We start from the raw sequence: 25,220 nt of genomic DNA, 5'->3' as shown, positions 1-25,220 counted from the left end.
CACGGGGGGGGAGAGGATGAGGATGAGGAGGGGGGGCAGCCCCTACGCTTCCAGGGCCCCGATCACGGCTTGGGTGAAATCGTGGGACGTGGCGTAGCCCCCCATGTCCGCTGTGCGCACCTGCAAGGAGAGGGCAGCGTTAGGGGGCTGCGGGCAGAGAGCTGAAGGGGCACCCGGCCCCATGGCAGCTGCTTCGGGGGCTCCAGCTGGGGCTGAGTGCTGGGGCCTCAGCCCCATGGGGTGCCCCAGCCCCTGCTCCAGAGGGGGCTGTTGTGGATGGGGGGGCTCTTCGCTGCTCTCACAGCCCCAGCAGGCTCAAGGGCCCGGTGAGGGGCTGGCAGCTGTGCTGAACCCCCTGTGCCTGCTGCCAGCCCCACTTCTGCCCCCCAACCATGCCCGGCCTCGGGGAGCAGCAGCCACAGGCAGAGCTGGGGGAAGCTTTGGACCCTTTATTTGCAGACAGGAGCGCACAGCGCAGCAGCAAGCGCACGGCCCGGATGCTCTTGCACACACAAACATGTTACACACATGTATACACATGTACATACATGTACACACACGTGCAGGGCTGAGCCACCATGGTCCCGTTGCCCCATGTGGGGCAAGCTCCGGCTCCTGCCCCTTGGCTCCACAGTGGAATCTCTGCAGCTCATGGGGCTGCTTCCAGGCTAACCCCAGAGCGGGCTGGGGGGGGACAGGGCAGCCCCTTCCCCCCGGCTCCCATGGGAATGTGCTGGAAGGGGGGGACCTCGCTCTGTGCCCCCTGGTCCCAGTTCGTGCTGAAGCTGCTGCTGGGGGAGGCGCCCACAGCAACCGCGGTCCTTGGGTGGTCCCTGCGACCTTGGGGGGTCCCTTTGAGTGTGGGGGGGGTCCCTGGGGTGCTGCCCCTCACCCCAGCAGCCCCACAGTACAAGGAAGCTGCCACCACCGCCCCCCTCCTGCTGGGGGGGGCACAGGAGCTGTGCGGGATGTGCTGCGGGGCACAGGACATGGACAGGGATGTGCTGTGCGCTGTGGGGTGCTGCTGTGGGTCCCGGGGGGGGGGCAATGGGGGGCAGTGGGGCGCTCCTATGCACCATAGTGGGGGTGCAGGCTGTCAATCACAGACTTGACGAAGTCGGAAGTTGTGGAGTAACCGCCCAGGTCCCGCGTCCGAACCTGGAATCCAACAGGAAGGGGAGAGACGGGGAATGGGGGAATGGGACGGTGAATGGGGGCAGTGGGATGGTGAATGGGGGAATGGGACAGTGAATGGGGGAATGGGACGGTGAATGGGGGGCAGTGGGACGGTGAATGGGGGAATGGGACGGTGAATGGGGGGAATGGCGGGGGAGAGGGGAGGAGCAGCTGCCTCTGAGCACCTGGCCCTGCCTGCGCCAGAGCCAAGCCACAGGGACATGGACAGGGGGAGGCGGGTATGGACACAAGGACACGGACACAGGGACGTGGATACAGACACAGGGATATGGACACGGGCACAAGGACATGGACACGGGGATGTGGATATGGACACAGTGACATGGACATGGACACAGGCACACGGATATGGACACAAGGACACAGTGGCATGGACACAGATATGGACACAAGGACATGGTGACATGGACAAGGACACGGGCACACGGATATGCACACATGGACACGGTGACATGGACACGGTGACATGGACAAGGACACGGGCACACGGATATGCACACATGGACACGGTGACATGGACACGGTGACAAGGACACGGGCACACGGATATGCACACATGGACACGGTGACATGGACACGGTGACAAGGACACGGGCACACGGATATGCACACATGGACACGGTGACATGGACACGGTGACAAGGACACGGGCACACGGATATGGACACAAGGACACGGTGACAAGGACACGGGCACACGGATATGCACACAAGGACACGGTGACATGGACACGGACACGGGCACACGGATATGCACACAAGGACACGGTGACATGGACAAGGACACAGGCACACGGATGGCTGAGCTGGAGCGATTCCAGCCTCGCTCCATGGCCGCTCGCCCACCGAGCCCAGCACTCACTTTGCCGCCTTTGATCACCTTCTTCACCGCGTCCGAGATGAGGTTGGAGTGGAATTCCAGGCTGGGGAGAGGGGGAGAACCGGGGTGAGCCCCGCTGCTGCCTCGCTGCTTCCCCACTGCTGCCCCGCTGCTGCCCCACTGCTCCCCCCGCCGCCCCCGTACGCACTTGAGGTGCCGCAGCATGTTGGTGGCCGACAGCAGCATCGCCGTGGGGTTGGCGATGTTCCTGCCCACGGCCTGGGCGAACGGGTGCCGGGCGCCCTGCGGATGGAGGCCACGGTGAGGGACCCCTCCTGACCCCCCCCCCATCCTCGCGCCCCCAGTGCCGCGGCCTCACCATCTCGAACACGGCGTACTCGGCGCTGTAGCTCTCGCCGGGCACGACGCCGGCGCCGCCCACCAGCCCCGCAGCCAGGTTGTCCACGATGTTGCCGTAGAGGTTGGGCATGACCAGGACGTCGAACTGGTACGGGTTCTGCACCAGCTGCGGGGGTAACGGCGCCATGGGGGGAGCCCTCGGGGCGCGATGGGCACGGGCCCGGGCCCAGGATCCTGCTCCCATCCCTGCGGCGCCGGAGCAGCAGAACCCAAACCCCCTCCCAGGCCACGGCCAAGTGACAACTGCAGCACAGGGAGCCCGAGTGCAGCAGCTCCGGAGCCGGGTGTGCGAGTGCAGCGGACACAGAGCGGCCCCTGCCCCTCACCTGCATGCAGCAGTTGTCGATGATGATGGTGTCGAACTTGATCTTGGGGTAGAGCTCGGCCACCTCCTTGCAGCACTGCAGGAAGAGGCCATCGCCCAGCTTCCTGCCGGGGGACAGCGGAGGGGCTGCAGCACCCGCATCCCACCGCAGTGGGGCAGCAGCCCCGGGGATCGGTTTTCCACGCTGGAACGGCGGCTGCCGGGATCAGTCAGGGGTAAGGCCGTGGGAGCCACGGGAGCACTCACATGATGTTGGCCTTGTGCACGGCCGTCACCTTGGAGCGCCCTTTCTTGGTGGCGTAGTCGAAGGCGAACTTGGCGATGCGCTGGGACTTGGCGCGGGTGATGATCTTCAGGCACTCGATGACGCCCCGCACGCTCTGCAGGGGAGGGCATGGGGAGCACGGAGCCTCCTCCGCGGGCCCCCCTCCTGTGCCCCCCCCTCCCTGCACTCAGCCCCGCTGGGTCACGGTATCCACACCCCCAAGTGCTCCCCTAACCCCTCATTGCCCCGGTGCAGCGCTGCCGCCCTGCCCTGCCCCACAGCTCTGGTGGGGGTCCCAGCAGAGAGGGAAGTCACCCAGAGCCATGGAACGGGTTGGGCTGAAGGGACCTTAAAGCTCCTCCAGCCCCAGCCCCTGCCACGGGCAGGGACCCCTTCCACTAGAGCAGCTTGCTCCAAGCCCCTGTGTCCAACCTGGCCTTGAGCACTGCCAGGGATGGGGCAGCCACAGCTGCTCTGGTGCCACCCCCGTCACAGGCAGGGCCCTGTGCCCCCCCGCAGGGCAGTGCCCCCCCCACTGGGGCTCCTGTACCTCGTGCTCCAGGGCGCTGTACTCGCCCTCCGTCTGCTCCCGGATGATGACCAGGTCCAGGTTGTTGTGGCGCGTCTGGTACCCGGGCAGGCTCTTCACGTGCACGACGTTGGCAAAGAGGTCCAGCTTGCGCCTGAGGGGGGGGCACAGCTCCCCTGGGTAACCCCTTCCAGCGTCCCAGCACCCTCAGGGGGAAGAACTTCCTCATATCCCATTCAACCCCTCCCTCGGACAGTTGCAAGCCCAAACTCCTCATCCCATCCCTACAGCCCTTGCCCAAAGCCCCTCTCCTGGTTAATTTAGGCAGTAGGAGGCTGGATTGATCCATCTATCCATCCATCCATCTATCCATCCATCCATCCATCCATCCATCCATCCATCCATCCATCCATCATCCATCCATCATCCATCCATCCATCATCCATCCATCCATCCATCCATCCATCATCCATCCATCCATCCATCCATCCATCCATCCATCCATCCATCCATCCATCCATCCATCCATCCATCCATCCATCCATCCATCATCCATCCATGCATCTTCCATCCATCTATCCATCCATCCATCCATCCATCCAACCATCCATCCATCCATCCATCATCCATCCATCCATCATCCATCCATCCATCATCCATCCATCCATCCATCATCCATCCCTCCATCCATCATCCATCCATCCATCATCCATCCATCCATCATCCATCCATCCATCCATCCATCCATCCATCCATCCATCCATCCATCATCCATCCACCCATCCATCCATCCATCCATCATCCATCCATCCATCCATCATCCATCCACCCATCCACCCATCATCCATCCATCCACCCATCCATCCATCCATCCATCCATCCATCCATCCATCCATCATCCATCCATCCATCATCCATCCATCCATCCATCCATCCATCCCTCCCTCCCTCCATCATCCTTCTACCCTGCAGGACCATGCTGAGCTGAGGCAGCTCCTGCCCAGACAATCCCTTGGGATCTTCCCTTCCCAGTAACACACGGACTCCCCAGTGGCCCAGCCCAGGACCCAGCAGGATGGCTCTGCGGCCCCAGAGCTCACCTGAGCCTCATGTCGTAGGACGCCAGCTCCCCCTTGTACTCCATGGGGGTGTGGATCTTCCCTGCGGGACGACAGGAGTGAGAGCCCGGAGCACGGAGCACACCAGAGCCAGCACGCTTCCCTCCCTGCGGCCTCACCACAGCAATTCCCACCCTCCGGGAGCACCCAGCGGTGTTTGCCAGGCAGGGAGCAGGCAAGGTGCTGGGTGCTGGCAGGGTGCTGGGTGCTGGCAGGGTGCTGGGTGCTGGCAGGGTGCTGGGTGCTGGCAGGGTGCTGGGTACAGGCAGGGTGCCGGGTGCTGGGTGCAGGCAGGGTGCCGGGTGCTGGCAGGGTGCCGGGTACAGGCAGGGTGCTGGGTACAGGCATTGTGCTGGGTGCTGGCAGGGTGCTGGGTGCAGGCAGGGTGCCGGGTGCTGGCAGGGTGCCGGGTACAGGCAGGGTGCTGGATGCAGGCAGGGTGCTGGGTGTAGGCAGGGTGCCGGGTGCTGGCAGGGTGCCGGGTACAGGCAGGGTGCTGGATGCAGGCAGGGTGCCGGGTGCAGGCAGGGTGCCGGGTGCTGGGTGCAGGCAGGGTGCCGGGTGCAGGCAGGGTGCAAGCAGGGTGCTGGGTGCAGGCAGGGTGCTGGGTGCAGGCAGGGTGCAGGCAGGGTGCTGGGTGCAGGCAGGGTGCCGGGTGCAGGCAGGGTGCAGGCAGGGTGCTGGGTGCAGGCAGGGTGCTGGGTGCAGGCAGGGTGCTGGGTGCAGGCAGGGCACAGGCAGCCCCCCCGCCTGTCCTCACCTATGAGCGCCACTTTGCTCTCCTTCATGGAGTCGATGACCTCGTCCAGCTTCTCCTCCGAGGCCATGTTCTGCACCTCACTCAGGTGGTGCTCATCGAACACCACCGGGACGCTGGCGGCCTGGGAGCAGACACGGGGACAGGAGCCAGTGCCCAGGACACGGCAGGGACCTGCAGCCACCTCCCGCAGGGACCCCGCTGCTGGGGCGAGAGGGGAGGGGATGGGGAGCCCTGAGCTGCCCTGGGAGGAGAGGGACGTGGGGCAGGAGGTGCAGAACCGGGAGCGCAGGGACACTGAGCACTGCTGCTTTGTCACCTCCAACCCACACTCCTGCTCCTCACTGGAACTGGAGCCCTGGGGGCCCCCACTGGAGCTGGCACAGGCTGGAGCCAGGCCAGAGGAGGCCATGGGAATGCTGCGAGGGCTGGAGCAGCTCTGCTCTGGAGCCAGGCTGAGAGAGCTGGGCTGGGGCAGCCTGGAGAAGAGAAGGCTCCTGAAGGGGAGACCTGAGAGCAGCTCCAGTGCCTGAAGGGGCTGCAGGAAAGCTGGAGAGGGGCTTGGGACAAGGGATGTAGGGACAGGCCAAGGGGAATGGCTTTAAGCTGCCCGAGGGGAGATGAGCCGAGGGCAGGGCTTTACCTTGAACACCTCCTTGACCGCGTGCATGAGCTCGGGGCCCACGCCATCACCCGGCAGCATGGTCACCTGGAACGTGCCCTCGGCCTTGGCATGTTCTGACTGCACGGAGAGGAAACCAGGCTCGGACCCACTGCTGCCCCAGGGCAGGGCCTGGCCCGTGGGCAGCGATGGGGGGGGCACACAGAGCATGAGGAGCAGCTGCCCCACGGCACAGCTCCTGCTGACACAGCCCCACTGCAGCGCCAGCAGTGACCTCCACCGTGCAGCCCCCTCCCAACACCCCCACCATGGAGACCTTTCCCTGCAGCGTTCCCAGCTCAGCCCCTTCCCTCTGTGCCCCCCATTGCCTGCCCCTCTCACTGTGACCTCCTGAGCCCCCCTGTGTGAGCCTCCTGTTCCCATCACCCCACAGCCCCTGCTGACCGTGCTTTGTCTCGGTCCTGAGCCCATCACCAGGCTCGGAGCCCCTTTCTACCTCCAAACCGGGGCTGCAGCTGCCTCCTGTTCGACACGGCCTCTTTTAGCCTCCCTTAGCCTGTAATTCCCAGCAAACAGCCGGGCACGGGATCCCCAGACCTGGCCTCTGGGGTTAAGGAGACAAGGCTGCCCCCCTACAGCTTAACCTGCGAACCAGCAGCACCCCAGTGACAGCGAGAGCAAGCAAAGGGTGACCGTGGGGGGCAGAGCAGGAGCAGAGCCTGCCCTGGTCACTTCTGGGGCCTCCGAGGGGAGCTCGGGAGCAGAAGCCGGGCTGCCAGCAGCACTGACAGCGGCAGGGGCAGGGGAGCATCTGCAGGGGGAACCCTGGCCCAGGCCCGGCCTCAAGGGCAAAAGAACAGCCCCGGGCTGAGCCCTTCCCCGCGGCCTCTCCGATGTCACCGGAACCGCTCCCTGCCAGGAGCCTCTCAGCGGCTGTGACAGGCAGGACCCAGCACCCTGCTGCTTCGGTCCCATAGCGAACAACGCGCCCCCCCCAGCCGTGTTCCTGCCCCCAGTGTCCGCCCAGTGCACGCGCTGCACCGCTCGCCCTTGCCTTACCTTGTCCCTAAAAGTACCCAGAAATTCCCTGCGTTATTCCCGGCATTATTCCGCTTATTCCCTACGTTATTCCCTGCGCTATTCCTTGGTTATTCCCTGCGTTACTCCCTGTTTACTCCCTGCACTATTCCCTATATTATTCCCTGCATTATTCCCTGTTTATTCCCTGCATTATTCCATTTATTCCCGATGTTATTCCCTGCTTTACTCCCGACGTTATTCCCTTTATTCCCTGCTTTATTCCCTGCGTTTTTCCCTGTTTATTCCCTGCATTATTCCCTGTGCTATTCCCTCTTTACCCCCTCTTCATTCCCTCTTCCCCCCCGGGTCATTCCCCGTTCCCCCCAGGGTCATTCCCGGTTCCCCCCGGGTCATTCCCCGTTCCCCCCAGGGTCATTCCCGGTCCTCCCAGGGTCATTCCCCGTTCCCCCCAGGGTCATTCCCGGTTCCCCCCAGGGTCATTCCCGGTTCCCCCAGGGTCATTCCCGGTTCCCCCAGGGTCATTCCCCGTTCCCCCCAGGGTCATTCCCGGTCCTCCCAGGGTCATTCCCGGTCCTCCCAGGGTCATTCCCGGTTCCCCCCGGGTCATTCCCGGTTCCCCCCGGGTCATTCCCGTTTTCCCCCGGGTCATTCCCGGTTCCCCCCGGGTCATTCCCGGTTCCCCCCAGGGTCATTCCCGTTTTCCCCCGGGTCATTCCCGGTTCCCCCAGGGTCATTCCCGGTTCCCCCAGGGTCATTCCCCGTTCCCCCCAGGGTCATTCCCGGTCCTCCCAGGGTCATTCCCGGTCCTCCCAGGGTCATTCCCGGTTCCCCCCGGGTCATTCCCGTTCCCCCCCGGGTCATTCCCTGTCCCCCCCGGGTCATTCCCGTTTTCCCCCGGGTCATTCCCGGTTCCGGCCCGCAGGAGGCAGCTCCAGCCCCCGGACGAGGCCTTTCCCCGCAGCCGCGCCCGGCCCCCCCCGTGCCCCGCTCTCACCTTGGCCTGCGGGATCTGCTGCAGCGCGGGGGGCACGCGGAGCCCCCTCCACGCCCCGAGGCTCTGGGCCCGCAGGAGCCCCTGGGGGGAAGCGGGGGGGGGGGGGGGGAGGCACCGACACCTCCGGGCCCCCCAAGCCCCCCCCGGCCACCCCCCGGCCCCGGCCCTCACCGCTGCCGCCGCCCGCCCCGCTCCCAGCGCCGCCATTGCTGCGTCCCACAATGCACCGCGGCACCGGCGCGGCAGGACCAGAGCGGGGCGGGAGGGAGGCGCCCCCTGGCGGACGGGCGGGCGGAGCGAACCCAGAAAGAGGCGCCGCGGGGTCCTAGAGACCGCCCCGTCATCCCTGCAGGGTCCCTTGGGGACATCCCAGCTTCATGGGGACATCCCAGCTTCATGGGGAACATCCCAGCTTCATGGGGACATCCCAGCTTCACTGGGGACATCCCACCGTCATTGGGGACATCCCAGCTTCATGGGGACATCCCGGCTTCATGGGGAACATCCCACCTCCATGGGGGACATCCCACCTCCACTGGGGGCATCCCAGCTTCATTGGGGACATCCCAGCTTCATTGGGGACATCCCAGCTTCATGGGGGACATCCCAGCTTCATTGGGGACATCCCAGCTTCATGGGGACATCCCAGCTTCACTGGGGACATCCCAGCTTCATGGGGACATCCCAGCTTCATTGGGGACATCCCAGCTTCATGGGGACATCCCACCTCCACTGGGGACATCCCAGCTTCACTGGGGACATCCCACCGTCATTGGGGACATCCCAGCTTCATGGGGGACATCCCACCATCATTGGGGACATCCCACCTCCATTGGGGACATCCCAGCTTCATTGGGGACATCCCAGCTTCATTGGGACCATCCTACCTTCACTGGGGACATCCCAGCTTCATGGGGGACATCCCATCTCCACTGGGGACATCCCACCTCCATTGGGGACATCCCAGCTTCACTGGGGACATCCCACCTCCATTGGGGACATCCCACCTTCATTGGGACCATCCCAACTTCCAGACAGCCCAGGGCCTGCTCCAGGACCCTGGCTGCCCTCCCCAGACCCCAGTGCCCCCCATAAATGCCCTACAGACCTCCCCAACCCTGTGCCACATCAATAGGGGTGTCCTAACCCCCCCCAACTCTGCAGCGCCTCACTGGGGGTGCCCATGGGGTACCCCTCAGTCCTCAGCAGGAGCCAGGCCCGCGAGCTCTCCTCTTTATTGTACAAGAAGGGAGGGGGTCACAGAGCGAGAAGGGGGGGACCCCCCCATGGTCCCACAGTGACCATGGCCGGGAGGCTGCCAGGGTGACCCCGGTGCTGCTGCAGGACACGGACCCCTCATCCCGGGGCTCCCCGCCGCCAGGGGAAGGATGGGAGCAGCCTGGAGTGGCCCCAGGGGCAGGAGAGGGGCTGGACCCCCCCCTGCCCCCCAAGTGGGGGTCACTTCTTGAGGAGCTGGGCCCGGGCCCGGTTCAGTTTCTCGGCCACGGCAGCGTCGGTGCTGGCCGAGCACTTGGACAGGACGAAGTTCATCTCGCTCTCGTTCTTGTGCTCGATGGCAGCGTCGGCCGCCTGCTCCAGGTCCCTGCGGGGACACGGGGAGATGGGGGCTGTGGGGAGAGTGGGGGGGCAGCCCCATAGCCTGGAGGCACCAGCCCCACACCCCCCATGCGCTCCGCAGGGGTCTCATCCACCCCGTGCTTCCCCTCAGCATCCCCATCCCCACTGCTCCAGTGGGTTCCAGCCCTGCCCCACGCCCCCCAAGCACCCCGTCCCCCCCCCCCCACGCACCCCACAAGGACGAAGGCCCTGACGCGCTGCTCGGGGGGCACGCGGGGCGCGTACTTCTTGGCCTCGTAGCGGTTGTGGTGCTTGACCGCGATCTCCACGAAGGGCTGGGGAGGAGAGGACCGGGTTTGGGGGGGATGGAGATGGCACAGCCCCCCCCCCCCCCCCCCGGCCCCACAGCACAGCCGCCATGGGGCACGGCAGCAGGAGGAGCCCTCACCAGGTACCCGATGGGCGACTTCTTGCTCTTGGAGAACTTCTCCATCTCCTCCCAGTCGCCGCGGGTGGCCAAGGCGCTGATCTTCAGCCACCAGTACCTGGGGGACAGGGGTGAAACCCAGCCCCACCGCTCGCCTCCAGCCCTGGGGCTGCCCCCCGGGACCCCCACCTCTTGTCGGGGATCTTGAACTCGCGGTAGAGCTGCTCGGCGCGCTTGTGCTGCCCGTCCAGGATGAGGTTGGAGACGGTGTCGTGCAGCGAGAGGTCCACGTAGGGCTTGTCCAGGTCCTCCTGCAGGTGCCGCTGGAGCCGCAGCAGCTTCACCTGCTCCTCGGTGGCCTGGGCACGGAGCAGGGCTCGGAGGGACCCCCAACACTGCCCATGGGGCAGGGGCCCGTGGCCACCCCCCCCCAGCACCCCTCACCTTGGCTGCAAACTCGTTCTTGGCTTTGTAGAACTCATCCAGGGCGCTCTGCAGGGCCCCCACGCGCCCCTCGATGCGCTGGGGACGGAGCACAGCGGCCCCTTCACCCACTGCAGCACCCAGTGCAGGAACCAGTGCAGGACCCACTGCAGGACCCACTGCAGTGCCCGCCGCAGGACCCACTGCAGGACCCACTGTGGCACCCGCTGCGGCACCCACTGCAGGACCCAGTCCAGGACCCACTGCAGCGTCCGCTGCAGGACCCGCTGCAGGACCCACTGCGGCACCCACTGCAGCACCCGCTGCAGCACCCACTGCAGGACCCACTGCGGCACCCACTGCGGCACCTACTGTGGCACCCACTGCAGCATCCACTGCAGCACCCACTGCAGCACCCACTGCAGGACCCACTGCGGCACCCACTGTGGCACCCACTGCGGCACCCACTGTGGCACCCACTGCAGCATCCACTGCAGCACCCACTGCAGGACCCACTGCAGCACCCACTGCAGGACCCACTGCGGCACCCACTGTGGCACCCACTGCAGCACCCACTGCAGGACCCATGGAGCCCCCCAGAGCTGGGTCCTGCCTAAGCAGGGGTGGGCTCCTGAGCTCTGCCAGCAGAGCCCCAGCGGGACAACGGGCACAGGGCACAGGGCACACGCTGGGGAGCTCCTTGCACACCCAGCACCCCCCGTTGAGAGCACCCAGCACCCACAAGGCATGAACCCCTTCCTCCCCTCTCCTCCTGCCCCCCCGCTGGGACCTTCTCTCCGTAGCTGGCGTGGACGTGGAAGTTGCCCAGCTCCTGGTGGCTGTCGTCCTGGTTGTAGAGGTCCTTGAGCGTGTCCCGCTCCTGGTGCTTGCAGAACTGGGGGCAATGGGGGGGTCAGGGGGGGCAGCAGATGGGGGGGCCCACAGGGTGGGAGCCGCTCACCTGGCGGTACAGGCTCAGCGCCACGGGCTGGTTCTGCAGCGTCATGAAGAAGGTGCCGCGGTTCAGCTCGTTCTTGAGGTGCAGCACCACGGTGTAGACTGGGGGCAAGGAGGGGGGACACACATGGGTCTGTGCCCCCCATGCTGGGGGGGGGCAGCCCCAGCCCCTCCGGCCACCCCAGCCCACAGGGAGCAAAGCCACAAAGGGGGTCCCCCAACCACCCCCCCCATGGCCCCCCAAATCCATCATAGCCCCCAAATCGCCCCCCAGCCCCCAAACTGCCACCTATCAAATCCCCCCCACAGACCCCCAAAACCCCTTGGCCCCCAAACCCCTCTCCATCCCCTACATCCCCCTCTGAGCCCCCAAACCCATCACCAGATCCCACCCCCCCCAGCCACCACATCCAACCCTGGTCCCCAAACCCCATCTCTATCCTCCCACAGACCCTAAACCCATCACCAGCTCCCAGCACGCCCCAGGCCCCAAATCCAACCCTGGCCCCCGAACCCCTCTCCATCCCCTACATTCCCCCACAGACCCCAAACCCATCACCAGCTCCCAAACCCCCCAGCCAACCCTGGCCCCCAAACCCCACCTCCATTCCCCTCCAGCCCCCAAACCCATCACTGGCTCCCAGCCCCCCCCCCCCCCCCCCCAGCCCCCACATCCAACCCTGGCCCCCAAAGCCCATCTCTATCCCCCCACAGACCCCAAACCCATCACCAGCTCCCGACCCCCCAGCCCTCACATCCAACCCTGGCCCCCAAACCCCATCTCTATCCCCCCACAGACCCCAAACCCATCACCAGCTCCCACCCCCCCCCAGCCCCCAAATCCAACCCTGGCCCCCGAACCCCTCTCCATCCCCTACATCCCCCCTGAGCCCCCAAACCCATCACCAGCTCCCAACCCCCCAGCCCTCACATCCAACCCTGGCCCCCAAACCCCATCTCTATCCCCCCATAGACCCTAAACCCATCACCAGCTCCCAGCCCCCAAATCCACCCTCACAGCCACCAAATCCCCCCAGTGCCCCCACCCAGGTCCGTGTCCCCGCTCTCGATGGCCTTGCTCAGCGCCAGTTTGCTCCTCTTCATCTTGAGCAGCAGTGGGACCTGCTCCCCGGAGCGGGGCTCATACTCCAGCAGCTGCCAGGCACAGGAAGGGGGGGGTCAGTGCCCGGCCACGGCCACGGGGCCCCCCCAGTGCCCCCCCCGTCCCCACACCTTGATGGCCAGCTCCGTGCGGCCGCAGTCGTAGGCGCGGGCGGCGATCTCGGAGTAGGAGATGCCGGGGGTGTCCCCCAGCTTGTGGTTGATGGCCTGCGCCACCTCCTCGTCCGACTTGTCCTTCTGCTGCACCTGCGGGGAGCAGGATGGGCCCCGGCACCCCCCGGCACCGAGAGACCCCCCCGAACCCCCCCCCCGTACCTTGTAGCAGGCCCAGTGCGCCAGGATGCGGCTCACGCCCTGGATCTCGGAGAGGCGCAGGTACTCGCACATCCGGATGGCCAGCGGGTAGAGCCGCCGCAGCACCAGCCTGGGGGGCAAGGGGGGTCAGGGCACGGCCCATGGGGGTCTGGGGTGTTGGGTGGCCTCGGGGGGGGCTGGAGTGAGCAGAGACCAAAGCCAGGGAGGTGGGGACCAGGGAAATGGGAGCCACAGGGATGGAGACCATGGGACCATGGGGATGGAGAACCACAGGGATGGGGACCATGGGAATGGGGACCATGGGGATGGAGACCATGGGGATGGAGAACCACGGGGATGGGGACCATGGGGATGGAGAACCACAGGGATGGGGACCATGGGGATGGAGAACCACAGGGATGGGGACCATGGGGATGGGGACCATGGGGATGGAGAACCACAGGGATGGGGACCATCGGGATGGAGAACCACAGGGATGGGGACCATGGGGATGGAGAACCACAGGAATGGGGACCACGGGGATGGGGAACCACAGAGATAAAGACCACAGGGATGCGGACCACAGAGATGGGAGCCACAGGGATGGAGACCATGGAGATGGAGAACCACAGGGATGGGGATCATAAGGATGGGGACCATGGAGATGGGGAACCACGGGGATGGGGAGCCACAGGGATGGGGAACCACAGAGATAGAGACCATGGGGATGCGGACCACAGAGATGGGGACCACAGGGATGGAGTCCATGGAGATGGAGAACCACAGGCATGGGGACCATGGGGATGGGGACCATGGAGTTGAGGAGCCCCAGGCATGGGATGGGAGCCATGGGGATGGGAACCGTGGCGCAGAAAGACAGCGCCTCAGCTCGGGGCTGCCATCCCCAGCTCCAGGGACCCTCACCTGTCCAGCAGCACCTCAATGGTGAGCCTCTTGTATCTGTGGGCACCGTCAAGGGCTGTCTTTGACCTCAAAACTCCACCAAGCGCAGGCAGCACCCCCCCCCCCCACCCCAGGGTGATGCCGCCCTCCTGCCACGGAGGATACTGGGTGAAGGTGAGGGGGATGCCGATCTGGTAGTCCCGGATGGCGTTGAGCACCCGCAGGTCCTGGCACATCCGCACGAAGCTCTCCGGGGGGAACTTGTCGAGGAAGCACTTCCCGAAGGAGGCTGCCTGTGGGAGCAGGGACGTGGGGCCGGGGCCGCATGGGGGGCAGGCGCCTTCACCCGCAGCGCCCCACGCACCCGCAGCAGCGACTTCTGGGTGTCGGGCTCGTGCTCGTGGCCCGCGGCCTCGATGCATTGGCTCACGGCCTCCGGCAGCAGCTGCTGGTCCTTGATCTCCCGCAGGTACTCGTCCGCCTTCTGGCTCTCCTTCTGCAGGGAACGGGAGCTCCGGGAGCCCGCAGGGACCCCATCCCCATCCCTGTGGGGCAGGGGCACCGCAGCGCTGCACGTACCTCGTACTCCTTCTGCGCCTCCAGCAGCAGAGCCCCCGGCGCCATGGAGGCGATCCTGAAGATCTCCTGGCTGGCCTCTGCGGAGACAGGGCTGAAACCACCCCGGAGGCACGGAACCCCACGGCGATGGGGCTGGGGGGAGCCGCGGGCTCAACCCACCTGGGATCTCCTGCAGGAACTCGTGGGAGCTGCGGGACAAGATCCGGACCCCATCCAGCTCGGGCACCAGGAAGGAGTCCTCATCCAGGACAAACCTGAGCTCCCTGCTAAGGGCTCACGGGAAGCCAGGGGCTGCGTCCCTCTGCCCCACATCAGTCACAGAACCACGGAATGGTTTGGGTTGGAAGGGACCTCAAAGCTCCTCCAGCCCCAACCCCAACCCCTTCCACTGGAGCAGCTTGCTCCAAGCCCTGTGTCCAACCTGGCCTTGAGCACTGCCAGGGATGGGGCAGCCACAGCTTCTCTGGGCACCCTGTGCCAGCGCCTCAGCACCCTCCCAGGGAAGAGCTTCTGCCTAAGAGCTCATCTCAGTCTCCCCTCGGGCAGGTTAAAGCCATTCCCCTTGGCCTGGCCCTACATCCCTTGTCCCAAGCCCCTCTCCAGCTTTCCTGCAGCCCCTTCAGGCCCTGGAGCTGCTCTCAGGTACCTCAGAGCCAGGGGGATTTGGACACAGGAGGGGGCTTTGCTGCAGGCATGGGAACACCCTGGGGGGCACCGACCTTGACGGGACAGCAGAGGCCCCCACAGAGGTGCTGCTTCCCCAGAGAGGAGCCGCAGTGACCCCCGCTTTGTGCTGGCCTTGGGCCCCGCCGCCCTCCCAAAGGATACTGGATGCACTCGCTGGAGCTCCCAGCCACCAAGAGCTGCCGGTCCCAGGCCACCACCACCGCGCGCTGCCGGCTCCGGGGCCGCATGCACCTGATGGGGACCCAGGGCTCAGCCCCCAGACCTGGGGGGGGGGCACCGGAGGCTCCCATGTGCCCTGAGGTGGGCACGGGGCTCAGGGCACCCCCAGGGGGGCTGGGCCCGGGGGCAGCGCTCACCAAACCATTTGCTTGGGAGGGGAGCGGATGCTGCAGTGGAACTCGCAGAGCTTCTCCTAGGACCAGAGAACACGGAGTCAAGAGGGGGAGAAGGGGGGCACAGAGGCAGAGGAGGTGGGGAAGGGGGATATTGAACACCAAGCACACAGCCCGGTGTCCTGCACTGAGGGATTCCCATCCAGGATGGAATGAGTGAGGGGATTCCTGCCCAAACCACCCCAGGGAGCCCTGCCCCAGTGCCCAGCGCCTGGGCCACAGCCTGAGCTGCCCAAGTGACCCCCGAGGAACGGGAACTGGGGGGCATTGGAATGATGATGGTTATGTCTGAAGGGAGGGCACTGCAGCTCTGAACGGCCTCTTCTGGGGTGGGTCACATCCCCCAGCCCCCGGGGCACACCGAAGTCCTGCTGCTCTCTAACCCATCGCTCGGCTTGTGAGGTGATGTCCAACTTGGGTGACAGGGGAAGGACATGCCCACCTCCCGCGAGGCCAGCCCCATCCAGATGTGTGCCCACCTCGAACGGGGCCAGCCCCATCCAGATGTGTGCCCACCTCGAACAGTGCCAGCCCCATCCAGATGTGTGCCCACCTCGAACAGGGCCAGCCCCATCCAGATGTGTGCCCACCTCCAGCGAGGCCAGCCCCATCCAGATGTGTGCCCACCTCGAACGGGGCCAGCCCCATCCAGATGTGTGCCCACCTCCATATAGGCCAGCCCCATCCAGATGTGTGCCCACCTCCAGTGAAGCCAGCCCCATCCAGATGTGTGCCCGCCTCCAGTGAAGCCAGCCCCATCCAGATGTGTGCCCATCTCAAACGGGGCCAGCCCCATCCAGATGTGTGCCAACCTCCAGCGAGGCCAGCCCCACCCAGATGTGTGCTCACCTCAGTGATACCAGCCCCATCCAGATGTGTGCCCACCTCAGTGATACCAGCCCCATCCAGATGTGCGCTCACCTCAGTGATACCAGCCCCATCCAGATGTGTGCCCACCTCAGTGATACCAGCCCCATCCAGATGTGTGCCCACCTCAGTGATACCAGCCCCATCCAGATGTGCGCTCACCTCAGTGATACCAGCCCCATCCAGATGTGTGCCCACCTCAGTGATACCAGCCCCATCCAGATGTGCGCTCACCTCAGTGATACCAGCCCCATCCAGATGTGTGCTCAGTGATACCAGCCCCATCCAGATGTGTGCTCAGTGATACCAGCCCCATCCAGATGTGCGCTCACCTCAGTGATACCAGCCCCATCCAGATGTGTGCTCACCTCAGTGATACCAGCCCCATCCAGATGTGTGCTCACCTCAGTGATACCAGCCCCATCCAGATGTGTGCCCACCTCAGTGATACCAGCCCCATCCAGATGTGTGCTCACCTCAATGATACCAGCCCCATCCAGATGTGTGCCCACCTCAGTGATACCAGCCCCATCCAGATGTGTGCCCACCTCAGTGATACCAGCCCCATCCAGATGTGTGCTCACCTCAATACCAGCCCCATCCAGATGTGTGCTCACCTCAGTGATACCAGCCCCATCCAGATGTGCGCTCACCTCAGTGATACCAGCCCCAGCCAGATGTGCGCTCACCTCAGTGATACCAGCCCCAGCCAGATGTGCCCACCTCAAACAGGGTCAGCCCCACCCAGATGTGTGCTCACCTCAGTGATACCAGCCCCATCCAGATGTGCGCTCACCTCAGTGATACCAGCCCCATCCAGATGTGCGCTCACCTCAGTGATACCAGCCCCATCCAGATGTGTGCTCATCTCAGTGATACCAGCCCCATCCAGATGTGTGCCCACCTCAGTGATACCAGCCCCATCCAGATGTGCGCTCATCTCAGTGATACCAGCCCCATCCAGATGTGTGCCCACCTCAGTGATACCAGCCCCATCCAGATGTGCACTCACCTCAGTGATACCAGCCCCATCCAGATGTGTGCTCAGTGATACCAGCCCCATCCAGATGTGTGCCCACCTCAGTGATACCAGCCCCATCCAGATGTGCGCTCATCTCAGTGATACCAGCCCCATCCAGATGTGTGCTCAGTGATACCAGCCCCATCCAGATGTGTGCCCACCTCAGTGATACCAGCCCCATCCAGATGTGTGCTCATCTCAGTGATACCAGCCCCATCCAGATGTGCCCACCTCAAACAGGGTCAGCCCCCCCCAGATGTGTGCTCACCTTGAGCGACGCCAGCCCCATCCAGATGTAGCCGGTGTCGGTGAGGAGCGCCAGGCACCGGTGGTTGAAGGACACGGCCATCTGCAGGTAGGCACCGGCCGAGGGGCTCATCCCAGGGGGGGTCTGCAAGGCGAGGGGGGGTTAACCCGGGGGCACGCTCTGGGGTGCGGGGTGCTGCGCACCGATCGCTGGGGCTCCCTTCCCACCCTGCTCGAGCCACGGAGCCCATGCTCACCACCACGGAGCAGGAGGTGTTGTCCAGGAGGTAGAGGTCCTGCCCCAGCGCCAGCAGCACGATGGTGACCCTGTCCTGGGCCAGCACCGCCCAGCAGGATGGAGGCTTCTGCAGCCCTGCAGGCACCAGCGTCAGGGCCGCGGCCGCCGGGCCCGGCCGGGGCTGGGCAGCAGGGCAGGGACGCACCGGGCACCTCGGGCATCCGGCGCAGCTTCAGGTCCTCGATGTTGGTGGCCAGGGAGAAGCGGTGGCTGCCGGTCAGGATGGCCACGCCGGTGCCGAACTCGCTGTGGAACACCTTGGCCTCCAGCACGTGGTTCTGCAGCACCTCCTGCGCCGGGGCGGACACACGGGGCTCAGCACCGCGGTGCTGGGCACGGAACAGCCCGGAGGAGCAGGCGCAGCGCTGCGGGGCTGCGTCTTAACAGTGACAAGGGCTGGACGCAGCTCATCCCTCGTGCAGGGACGGCCCCAGGCTCCCCCCCGTGTGCTCCCTCCTGTGCCCCCCGCTCACGTTGCCCATGCTGAAGTGGCGCTTGAACTCGCAGAAGAGGTTGTAGATGAGCACGGTGCCGTCCTCCTGGATGCACAGCAGGTCCTCGCCGGCCGTCCAGCCCAGCTGCACCAGCCGCCCGCTCTTCCACTGCGGGGGCCACGGGGGAGCCCAGCACAGACACACACGTGTGAAGCCGAGAGCCAGGCCTGGGTGCCCACGGGTCCGATGCCCCTCGGCTCCGCATCCCCCCGTCCCTCCGTGCCATCATTGCCGTGTCCAGCCCAGCCCTGGCCAATGGCACAGGGAGGATGCTCCAATGCCAGGGTTCATATTCCCCCCCCGGGAGCCTCCTTCTCCCCCCAGCTCCCTCCTTGCACCACGTCCGAGGGCTTCTCCGCAGCTTCCAGGGGCGCAGGAGCCGCATGGAGCCACTGCTCGGGGAGCATCGGCAGCTTCCCCATGGGCACAGGGAGGGGTGACCCCTGTGGCACCCAGCCCTAACGCAGCCCCGGGCCCTCCGGTGCCTGCACTGAGCCCCCCTGGGCAGGGGCTGCCCCATGCTCCCAGCTCACCGGGATGCTGGCCAGGAGCAGCCCCGAGGCCGAGAAGATCTCCAGCAGCGGGCGGGCGCCGGGGGCCTTCTCCTTCCGAGCGTGGTTCTTGAGCAGAGCTGGGGGGGACGGGGACAGGAGAGGCCCCATGAGCCTGTCCTGACCCCAGGGCAGAGCCAGCCCCGGGTCCCAGTGTGGGGTCCTTGGGGGCAGGACCCACCTATGGGCCCTCCATACGGGGCAGCCGCCACCATGCAGTCCCGCAGGTCCTCCTTCAGGTTCCACTCCATGGTGTAGAGCTCGAACTTCCTGCGGGAGTCAGAGGCAGGGATGGAGGAACGGATGCATGGAGGGATGGAGGGATGGATGGAGGGAGGGATGGAAGGATGGAGGAAGGAGGGAGGGAGGGAGGGATGGAGGGACGGATGGAGAGATGCATGCATGGATGGATGGAGGGATGGATGCCATGGAGGGATGGATGCCATGGAGGGAGGGAGGGAGGGAGGGAGGGAGGGAGGGATGGATGGATGGATGGACCGATGCATGCATGGATGGATGGAGGGATGGATGCCATGGAGGGAGGGAGGGATGGATGGATAGATGCATGGATGGAGGCACACAGAGGGATGGGGAGTAGGGATGGAGCCCACCCCCCCCGGCCCTGGGATCCCCCCCCCCCGGCACCTCCAAGGCTGGGATCAGCCCTAAGCCCCCCCCCGGGCAGCCCCGGGACCTCCCAGGCCGGCTCCAGCCCCCCCTGAGTCACCCCCCCCCCCCCAGCTCTCCCATGCCAGCTCCGGGGCAGCCCCAGCATCACCAAGGCCCTTGGGACCCCCCCAGCATCCCCTGCCCGGCCCCAGGGACAGAGAGGGGCTGCCCTGCCGGTACCGGGACCAGGCCCGGGCCGCCGCCGCTCACCGGTAGAAGGTGTCCTCGCCCAGCGGGTTCCAGTTGGCCGTGTAGCAGTCCATGGCGCCGGGACGGGACGGGACGGGACGGAACGGAAGCTAGCGGCGGCGAGGCCCCCAGCGGCACTTCCGCCCGCCCCGCCGTGACGCCGACACGGGCGCCGCCATCTTGAGTGAGGGCACAGGGAGCGGGGGAACTGGCGCCTCCGCCATCTTTACTGAGGGCACTGCGGGCCTCGCCGCCGCCATCTTTAGTGAGGGCACGGCCGCCAGCCTGCCTGTGGGCCTCGGGGTGTTCCCTGGCACCCCCCTGCCCCCCCCCCCCGGCACCCCAAGGGTCCCCGGTCCCCAGCACGGCCCTGGGGGGGCTCTCGGGGGTGCTGGCAGCCGCGCGCACGCACACAAGGAAGCGAGGGGACGGCGCCTGCGCGCAGTGCGGGCGGGCATGGGCGGGCCTGCGCATGCGTGAGCACGCACACACGTGTAAACAAACACACGTGTAAACATACACACGTGTGCACCTACGGATACACACGTGTACACATACACACATACAGGTACACATACACACACACACATGTACACACACACACATGTACACACACACGTACACACAGAGGTACACACACGTGTACACACACACACACACACACATGTACACACACACACATGTACACACACACGTACACACAGAGGTACACACACGTGTACACACACACACACACATGTACACACACACACATGTACACACCCACGCCCCACACAGCTGTCCCATGGGGTCCATCTCTCTTTATTTCTCACCACTGGCAAATAAGGAACGGCCCCAACAGCCCAGCCAGGGGCAGCCCCATCCCAGCCCCGACCCCGGTAGGTGCCATGGCTGAGCCTCGCTCCATGGTGGTGCAATGGTGCTGTGTGTGCTGGGGATGCTGTGGTGGTGCTGGGGGTGCTGCAATGGTGCTGGGGGTGCTGGGGATGCTGTGGTGGTGCCAGGGGTGCTGCAATGGTGCTGTGTGTGCTGGGGATGCTGTGGTGGTGCCGGGGGTGCTGCAATGGTGCTGGGGGTGCTGGGGATGCTGTGGTGGTGCCGGGGGTGCTGCAATGGTGCTGGGGGTGCTGGGGATGCTGTGGTGGTGCCAGGGGTGCTGCAATGGTGCTGTGTGTGCTGGGGATGCTGTGGTGGTGCCGGGGGTGCTGCAATGGTGCTGTGTGTGCTGGGGATGCTGTGGTGGTGCCGGGGGTGCTGCAATGGTGCTGTGTGTGCTGGGGATGCTGTGGCGGTGCCAGGGGTGCTGCAGTGGTGGGGAATGCTGCAGTTGTGCCTAGCGTGTATGGGATGCTGCAATGGAGCCTAGCATGCTGGGTGTGCTGCAATGGTACCCAGTGTGTTAGGGGATGCTGTGATGGAGCCTTGCGTGCTGGGGATGCTGCAGTTGTGCTTAGGGTGCCAGGGATTTTGCAGTGGAGCTTTGCATGCTGGGGATGCTGCAGTGGTGCTGGGGATGTTGCAGTGGTGCCCTGCATGCTGGGGATGCTGTGGTTATGAGGGATGCTGCAGCTGTGCCAGGGATGCTGCAGCGGTGCCAAGGATACTGCAGCGGTGCCAGGGATGCTGCAGCGGTGCCAGGGATGTTGCAGCTGTGCCAGGGATGCTGCAGCAGTGCCAGGGATGCTGCAGCTGTGCCAGGGATGCTGCAGCGGTGCCAGGGATACTGCAGCGGTGCCAAGGATACTGCAGCGGTGCCAGGGATGCTGCAGCGGTGCCAAGGACACTGCAGCTGTGCCAGGGATGCTGCAGCTGTGCCAGGGATGCTGCAGCGGTGCCAAGGATGCTGCAGCGGTGCCAGGGATGCTGCAGCGGTGCCAGGGATGCTGCAGCTGTGCCAGGGATACTGCAGCTGTGCCAGGGATGCTGCAGCTGTGCCAGGGATGCTGCAGCGGTGACAGGGATGCTGCAGCTGTGCCAGGGATGCTGCAGCGGTGCCAGGGATGTTGCAGCAGTGCCAGGGATGCTGCAGCGGTGCCAAGGATACTGCAGCTGTGCCAGGGATGCTGCAGCGGTGCCAGGGATGCTGCAGCGGTGCCAAGGATACTGCAGCTGTGCCAGGGATGCTTCAGCGGTGCCAGGGATGCTGCAGCTGTGACAGGGATGCTGCAGCGGTGACAGGGATGCTGCAGCGGTGCCAGGGATGCTGCAGCTGTGCCAGGGATGCTGCAGCGGTGCCAAGGATACTGCAGCTGTGCCAGGGATGCTGCAGCGGTGCCAGGGATGCTGCAGCTGTGACAGGGATGCTGCAGCTGTGACAGGGATGCTGCAGCGGTGCCAGGGATACTACAGCTGTGCCTCGCACGCCAGGCCCAGCACCCGAGGTGCCGTGGCATCACCTCCCTCGGGGCTGCGGTGCCGCGGTTCCGGTGCCGTTCCCTAGCGCGGCGGGGCCGCGGCGGGGCCGGGCAGGTCGCAGCGGTAGCGGAAGACCTGGAAGCAGAGGAGGGAGGCGAGCAGCGAGGGGCTGGTGGTGCCCACCCTGCGGAAGCCCTGGCTCTCGTAGAGCCGCTGCGCCGGCACCTGCACCATGGAGGTGGAGAGGACGACGGCGCCGAAGCCGCGGGCGCGGGCGAAGCGCAGCACCTCCCGGCACAGCGCCTTGGCGATGCCGCAGCCCCGGTGCTCTCTGCTGACCGACAGCCGCTTCAGCTCCAGCGCCACGGCCCGCTCGGCCGGGTCCTGCGGCGGCTCCACCGCCACCATGCCCACCACGGCGCCGCCGGCCTCGGCCACCCAGAAGCAGGCGTGCGGGGAGCGCAGGTAGGAGCCGCGCACGTCGGCCAGGTCGGTGCCGAGCGCCTGCCGCACGTAGGTGGTGGAGTAGGAGCGCACCAGGAGCCAGATGGCCACGAGCGCCAGCGCCACGGCCCCCAGCCCCAGCAGCCAGAAGCCGCCGGCCGCTCGCACCAGCACGAAGAGGACGAGGAGCTGGAGCTGCACCCGGGCCGAGCGCAGGACGTGGCGGTACCCGGCCGGGCTGTGCTCCAGCATCCCGCGGGCAAACAGCGTCCGCACGGCGTCAAAGTCCTTGTCCTGGTACTGCCGGATGCGGTAGGACGCCATGGGAACCTGCGGCACGGCACCGGCGGTCAGAGGTGGGGAGGGTGGGGGGTCACACATGACACAGAGACCCCAGCACCGGGACAGCGCAGCCAGGGAATGGGCAGGAGCTGAGCGTCCCCCATAGCTCCTGCAGGTGCTCAGCATCACCTCGCTGGCAGCATCACCCCCTTATAGAGCCCCGGAAGCCTGGTTTGGGTTGAAGGGAGCTTAAAGCTCCTCCAGCTCCAACCCCTGCCACAGGCAGGGACCCCTTCCACTGGAGCAGCTTGCTCCAAGCCCCTGTGTCCAACCTGGCCTTGAACACTGCCAGGGATGGGGCAGCCACAGCTTCTCTGGGCACCCTGTGCCAGCGCCTCAGCACCCTCCCAGGGAAGAGCTTCTGCCTAAGAGCTCATCTCAGTCTCCCCTCTGGTAGGTTAAAGCCATTCCCCTTGGCCTGTCCCTACAGGCCCTTGTCCCAAGCCCCTCTCCAGGTCCCCTGCAGCCCCTTCAGGCACTGGAGCCGCTCTCAGGTCTCCCCATCCCACAACAGAGGGGCAGGATCCCCTCCCTGCGCTGCTGCTCACGCTCTGGGGGTGCACCCAGCACGGGAGGGGGGGATCTGGACCGGGTCATGGGGAGCTGCTCCTCACCCAGCACCCCCAACTCCCTAAGAGCTCCATCCCAGGCTTCCATCCCGCCCCCACGGCGCGGTCCCTGCCCCACTCCTCCCCCCCCCCCTTTGGGTCCCACCAACCCCCCCAACCGTCTCCCTTCTCATCCCGGTTTTCCCCTCCCCGGGGCTGCAGCAGCCGTGCCTGGGGGCCCGGTCCCACTGCGGGTCCCGGGGACGGAGGGGTTAAAGGGCTTGGACACAGGGGGTCCCCTCTCCCCCTGGTGGAGCCTCCGGGTCCATCCCACCCGCCCCAGGCTGCAGGGATGAGCTGGGGATGGGATCGCGAGGAAGAGGGAGCAGGGACCGGGGCGGAGGGGGGGAGGAAAGGGAAGAGCAGGAGGATTTGGGGGTGTTCCCCCCCCTCAATGCCCCCGATCACCCCCAGGACCCCACGACCGCGCACAGGACCTTTGTGTGTGCCCATCCTTCACCCCGAACTGCCGCGGCAGGGACAGAGCAAAGGGAAATGGAGGGGAAACAGGAACGGAACCCCCCCACCCCGGGGGTGCCCAGGGCACGCTATGGGCTTGTTCCCCTGTTCGGAGGGGGGAAAAGGGGCTCCCCCCCCCCCCCCCCCCCCCAGGAAACGGGGTCCAGAGATGCCATAATCAGCCCCGTACGTCTGCACTGACCCCATTATGGGGGGGTTAATGGCAACCATAGCACTGCCCCCGCCTTCAACCCCCCCATGGTAGCCCCCATCCCTCCCACTTCCCGAAGCAGAGCCGGCAGCTTTGCACCCCTTTGTTTAAGCTGGGGGTCCCCATTTAAGCCCATCACAACAACGGGAGGAGGGGGGGGCTTTACCCCCCCCCTTATTCTCCTACCCCAGCCCCATTCATCCCCTCCTTCTGCACCCTTTGGGGGGGACCCGCTGGGCTCCCCCCCCCCTTCGAGGCTCGGCTCTTACCGGTGACGATGGCTCCGGAGATGCAGCGAGCGCAGGCGCCGGAGGGATGTGGCTTCTGGGGTCACGCTGAGCGCGGGGGGGGCATTAAGGGGGGTAATGGGGGGGTACCCATTGATGCGGGGATGGGGGGGTCCGGGTTGTGGAGGGGGACGGGCGAAGCCCGTCCCCCTCCACAACCCGGACCCCCCATCCCCGCCAATGCTTCAGCATCATCCCCCCCTTCTGAGTGGTCCCATTGTGGGGGGGGTTCCCAATGCCCGTTTTAGTTGTGGACCCCCCCTTGAAGAGCCCCTCTATGGGGTGGGGGGACAAAGGTCTTCGGACTTTGCCCTGCTCTTTCACGGTCACCGAGTTGCCTTTGGTACAGCAGGAAAAGGATGGGGCTTAAGGAGGTGCGAGGGGACAGGGGGGGCACAAGGAGGTCCAAGGAGGGGACAAGGGGGTCTGGGGGACCGTGGTCCCCTTCCCAGTGACACCCATTGGCACAGGGGGTCTGGGGGGTACACAGTGGGGGGGTCATCCCCATGCGTTATGGTAATGTCCAATGGGTCCAGGTTGGTGCCCCCCCAGTGCTGGACCATTCTCATGGGGGTCCCTGTAGTGCTGGTGCCATCATCCCAGTGAGGATCCCATCCTGAGACCACATCCCAATGTGGGAAGAACGATCCAGCCCGGTGCTGTGGATGGTCCTTTATTGTTAACACCCCCCCCCCTTCCAGCAGCAGCCCCTGACCCACAGGCACTGCAC

General features: G+C 65.6%; 3 protein-coding genes across 4 annotated transcripts; all 3 read right to left on the bottom strand.

Annotated features, from left to right (window-relative positions):
* On the bottom strand, nt 1-22,924 carry IDH3B (isocitrate dehydrogenase (NAD(+)) 3 non-catalytic subunit beta). 2 transcript variants are annotated; one of them, XM_057430905.1, is made up of 13 exons: nt 22,921-22,924; nt 8,259-8,326; nt 8,088-8,168; nt 6,074-6,172; nt 5,434-5,554; nt 4,656-4,716; nt 3,577-3,709; nt 3,008-3,141; nt 2,763-2,865; nt 2,396-2,542; nt 2,225-2,319; nt 2,059-2,119; nt 1-120 (listed from the first exon to the last, which is right to left on the bottom strand). In XM_057430905.1, the coding sequence occupies exons 2-13, from the start codon at nt 8,292-8,294 to the stop codon at nt 43-45; spliced, it is 1,149 nt and encodes a 382-aa protein (XP_057286888.1). In that variant the 5' UTR covers nt 8,295-8,326; nt 22,921-22,924; the 3' UTR covers nt 1-42. The 2 variants fall into 2 exon arrangements, with proteins under 2 accessions (XP_057286888.1, XP_057286887.1); XM_057430904.1 differs by lacking the exon at nt 1-120 and adding an exon at nt 1,008-1,158.
* VPS16 (VPS16 core subunit of CORVET and HOPS complexes) lies at nt 9,485-19,888 on the bottom strand. Its single transcript, XM_057430903.1, has 24 exons — nt 19,806-19,888; nt 19,108-19,196; nt 18,909-19,006; nt 18,355-18,483; nt 18,027-18,171; nt 17,841-17,956; nt 17,606-17,728; nt 15,414-15,469; nt 15,199-15,288; nt 14,530-14,624; nt 14,371-14,447; nt 14,156-14,287; nt 13,957-14,084; nt 13,813-13,848; nt 12,910-13,018; nt 12,706-12,840; nt 12,519-12,627; nt 11,477-11,574; nt 11,306-11,410; nt 10,537-10,614; nt 10,282-10,451; nt 10,114-10,210; nt 9,897-10,000; nt 9,485-9,690 (listed from the first exon to the last, which is right to left on the bottom strand). Exons 1-24 carry the CDS (start codon nt 19,856-19,858, stop codon nt 9,546-9,548), a joined length of 2,517 nt encoding a protein of 838 aa, XP_057286886.1. The 5' UTR covers nt 19,859-19,888; the 3' UTR covers nt 9,485-9,545.
* LOC130610800 (N-acetyltransferase family 8 member 3-like) lies at nt 22,198-24,535 on the bottom strand. Its single transcript, XM_057430906.1, has 2 exons — nt 24,473-24,535; nt 22,198-22,913 (listed from the first exon to the last, which is right to left on the bottom strand). Exon 2 carries the CDS (start codon nt 22,905-22,907, stop codon nt 22,221-22,223), a length of 687 nt encoding a protein of 228 aa, XP_057286889.1. The 5' UTR covers nt 22,908-22,913; nt 24,473-24,535; the 3' UTR covers nt 22,198-22,220.
* Nucleotides 24,536-25,220: the final 685 nt, after the last annotated feature.

Source organism: Pezoporus wallicus, unplaced genomic scaffold (assembly GCF_028554395.1).
Source record: "Pezoporus wallicus isolate ANWC-B61680 ecotype Strahan unplaced genomic scaffold, APGP_CSIRO_Pwel_v1 contig_12332, whole genome shotgun sequence".
NCBI classification, from domain to species: domain Eukaryota; kingdom Metazoa; phylum Chordata; class Aves; order Psittaciformes; family Psittacidae; genus Pezoporus; species Pezoporus wallicus.
The sequence above is the reverse complement of the archived record's forward strand: the minus strand, read 5'-3'. Positions and strand labels throughout refer to the sequence as shown.

Excerpts from the sequence above, each read along its gene's own strand:
- IDH3B (XM_057430904.1), bottom strand. The coding sequence starts at position 8,294 with ATGGCGGCGCTGGGAGCGGGGCGGGCGGCGGCAGCG. Across the intron at positions 8,169-8,258 it reads CGGGGCGGGCGGCGGCAGCG|GGGCTCCTGCGGGCCCAGAG; the intron begins GTGAGGGCCGGG and ends GCTTCCCCCCAG. Across the intron at positions 2,320-2,395 it reads AGTACGCCGTGTTCGAGATG|GGCGCCCGGCACCCGTTCGC; the intron begins GTGAGGCCGCGG and ends CTCCATCCGCAG.
- LOC130610800 (XM_057430906.1), bottom strand. The coding sequence starts at position 22,907 with ATGGCGTCCTACCGCATCCGGCAGTACCAGGACAAGGACTTTGACGCC.
- VPS16 (XM_057430903.1), bottom strand. The coding sequence starts at position 19,858 with ATGGACTGCTACACGGCCAACTGGAACCCGCTGGGCGAGGACACCTTC. Across the intron at positions 15,289-15,413 it reads CCTCCCAAGCAAATGGTTTG|GTGCATGCGGCCCCGGAGCC; the intron begins GTGAGCGCTGCC and ends GGTCCCCATCAG. Across the intron at positions 14,448-14,529 it reads GTTCCTGCAGGAGATCCCAG|AGGCCAGCCAGGAGATCTTC; the intron begins GTGGGTTGAGCC and ends CTGTCTCCGCAG.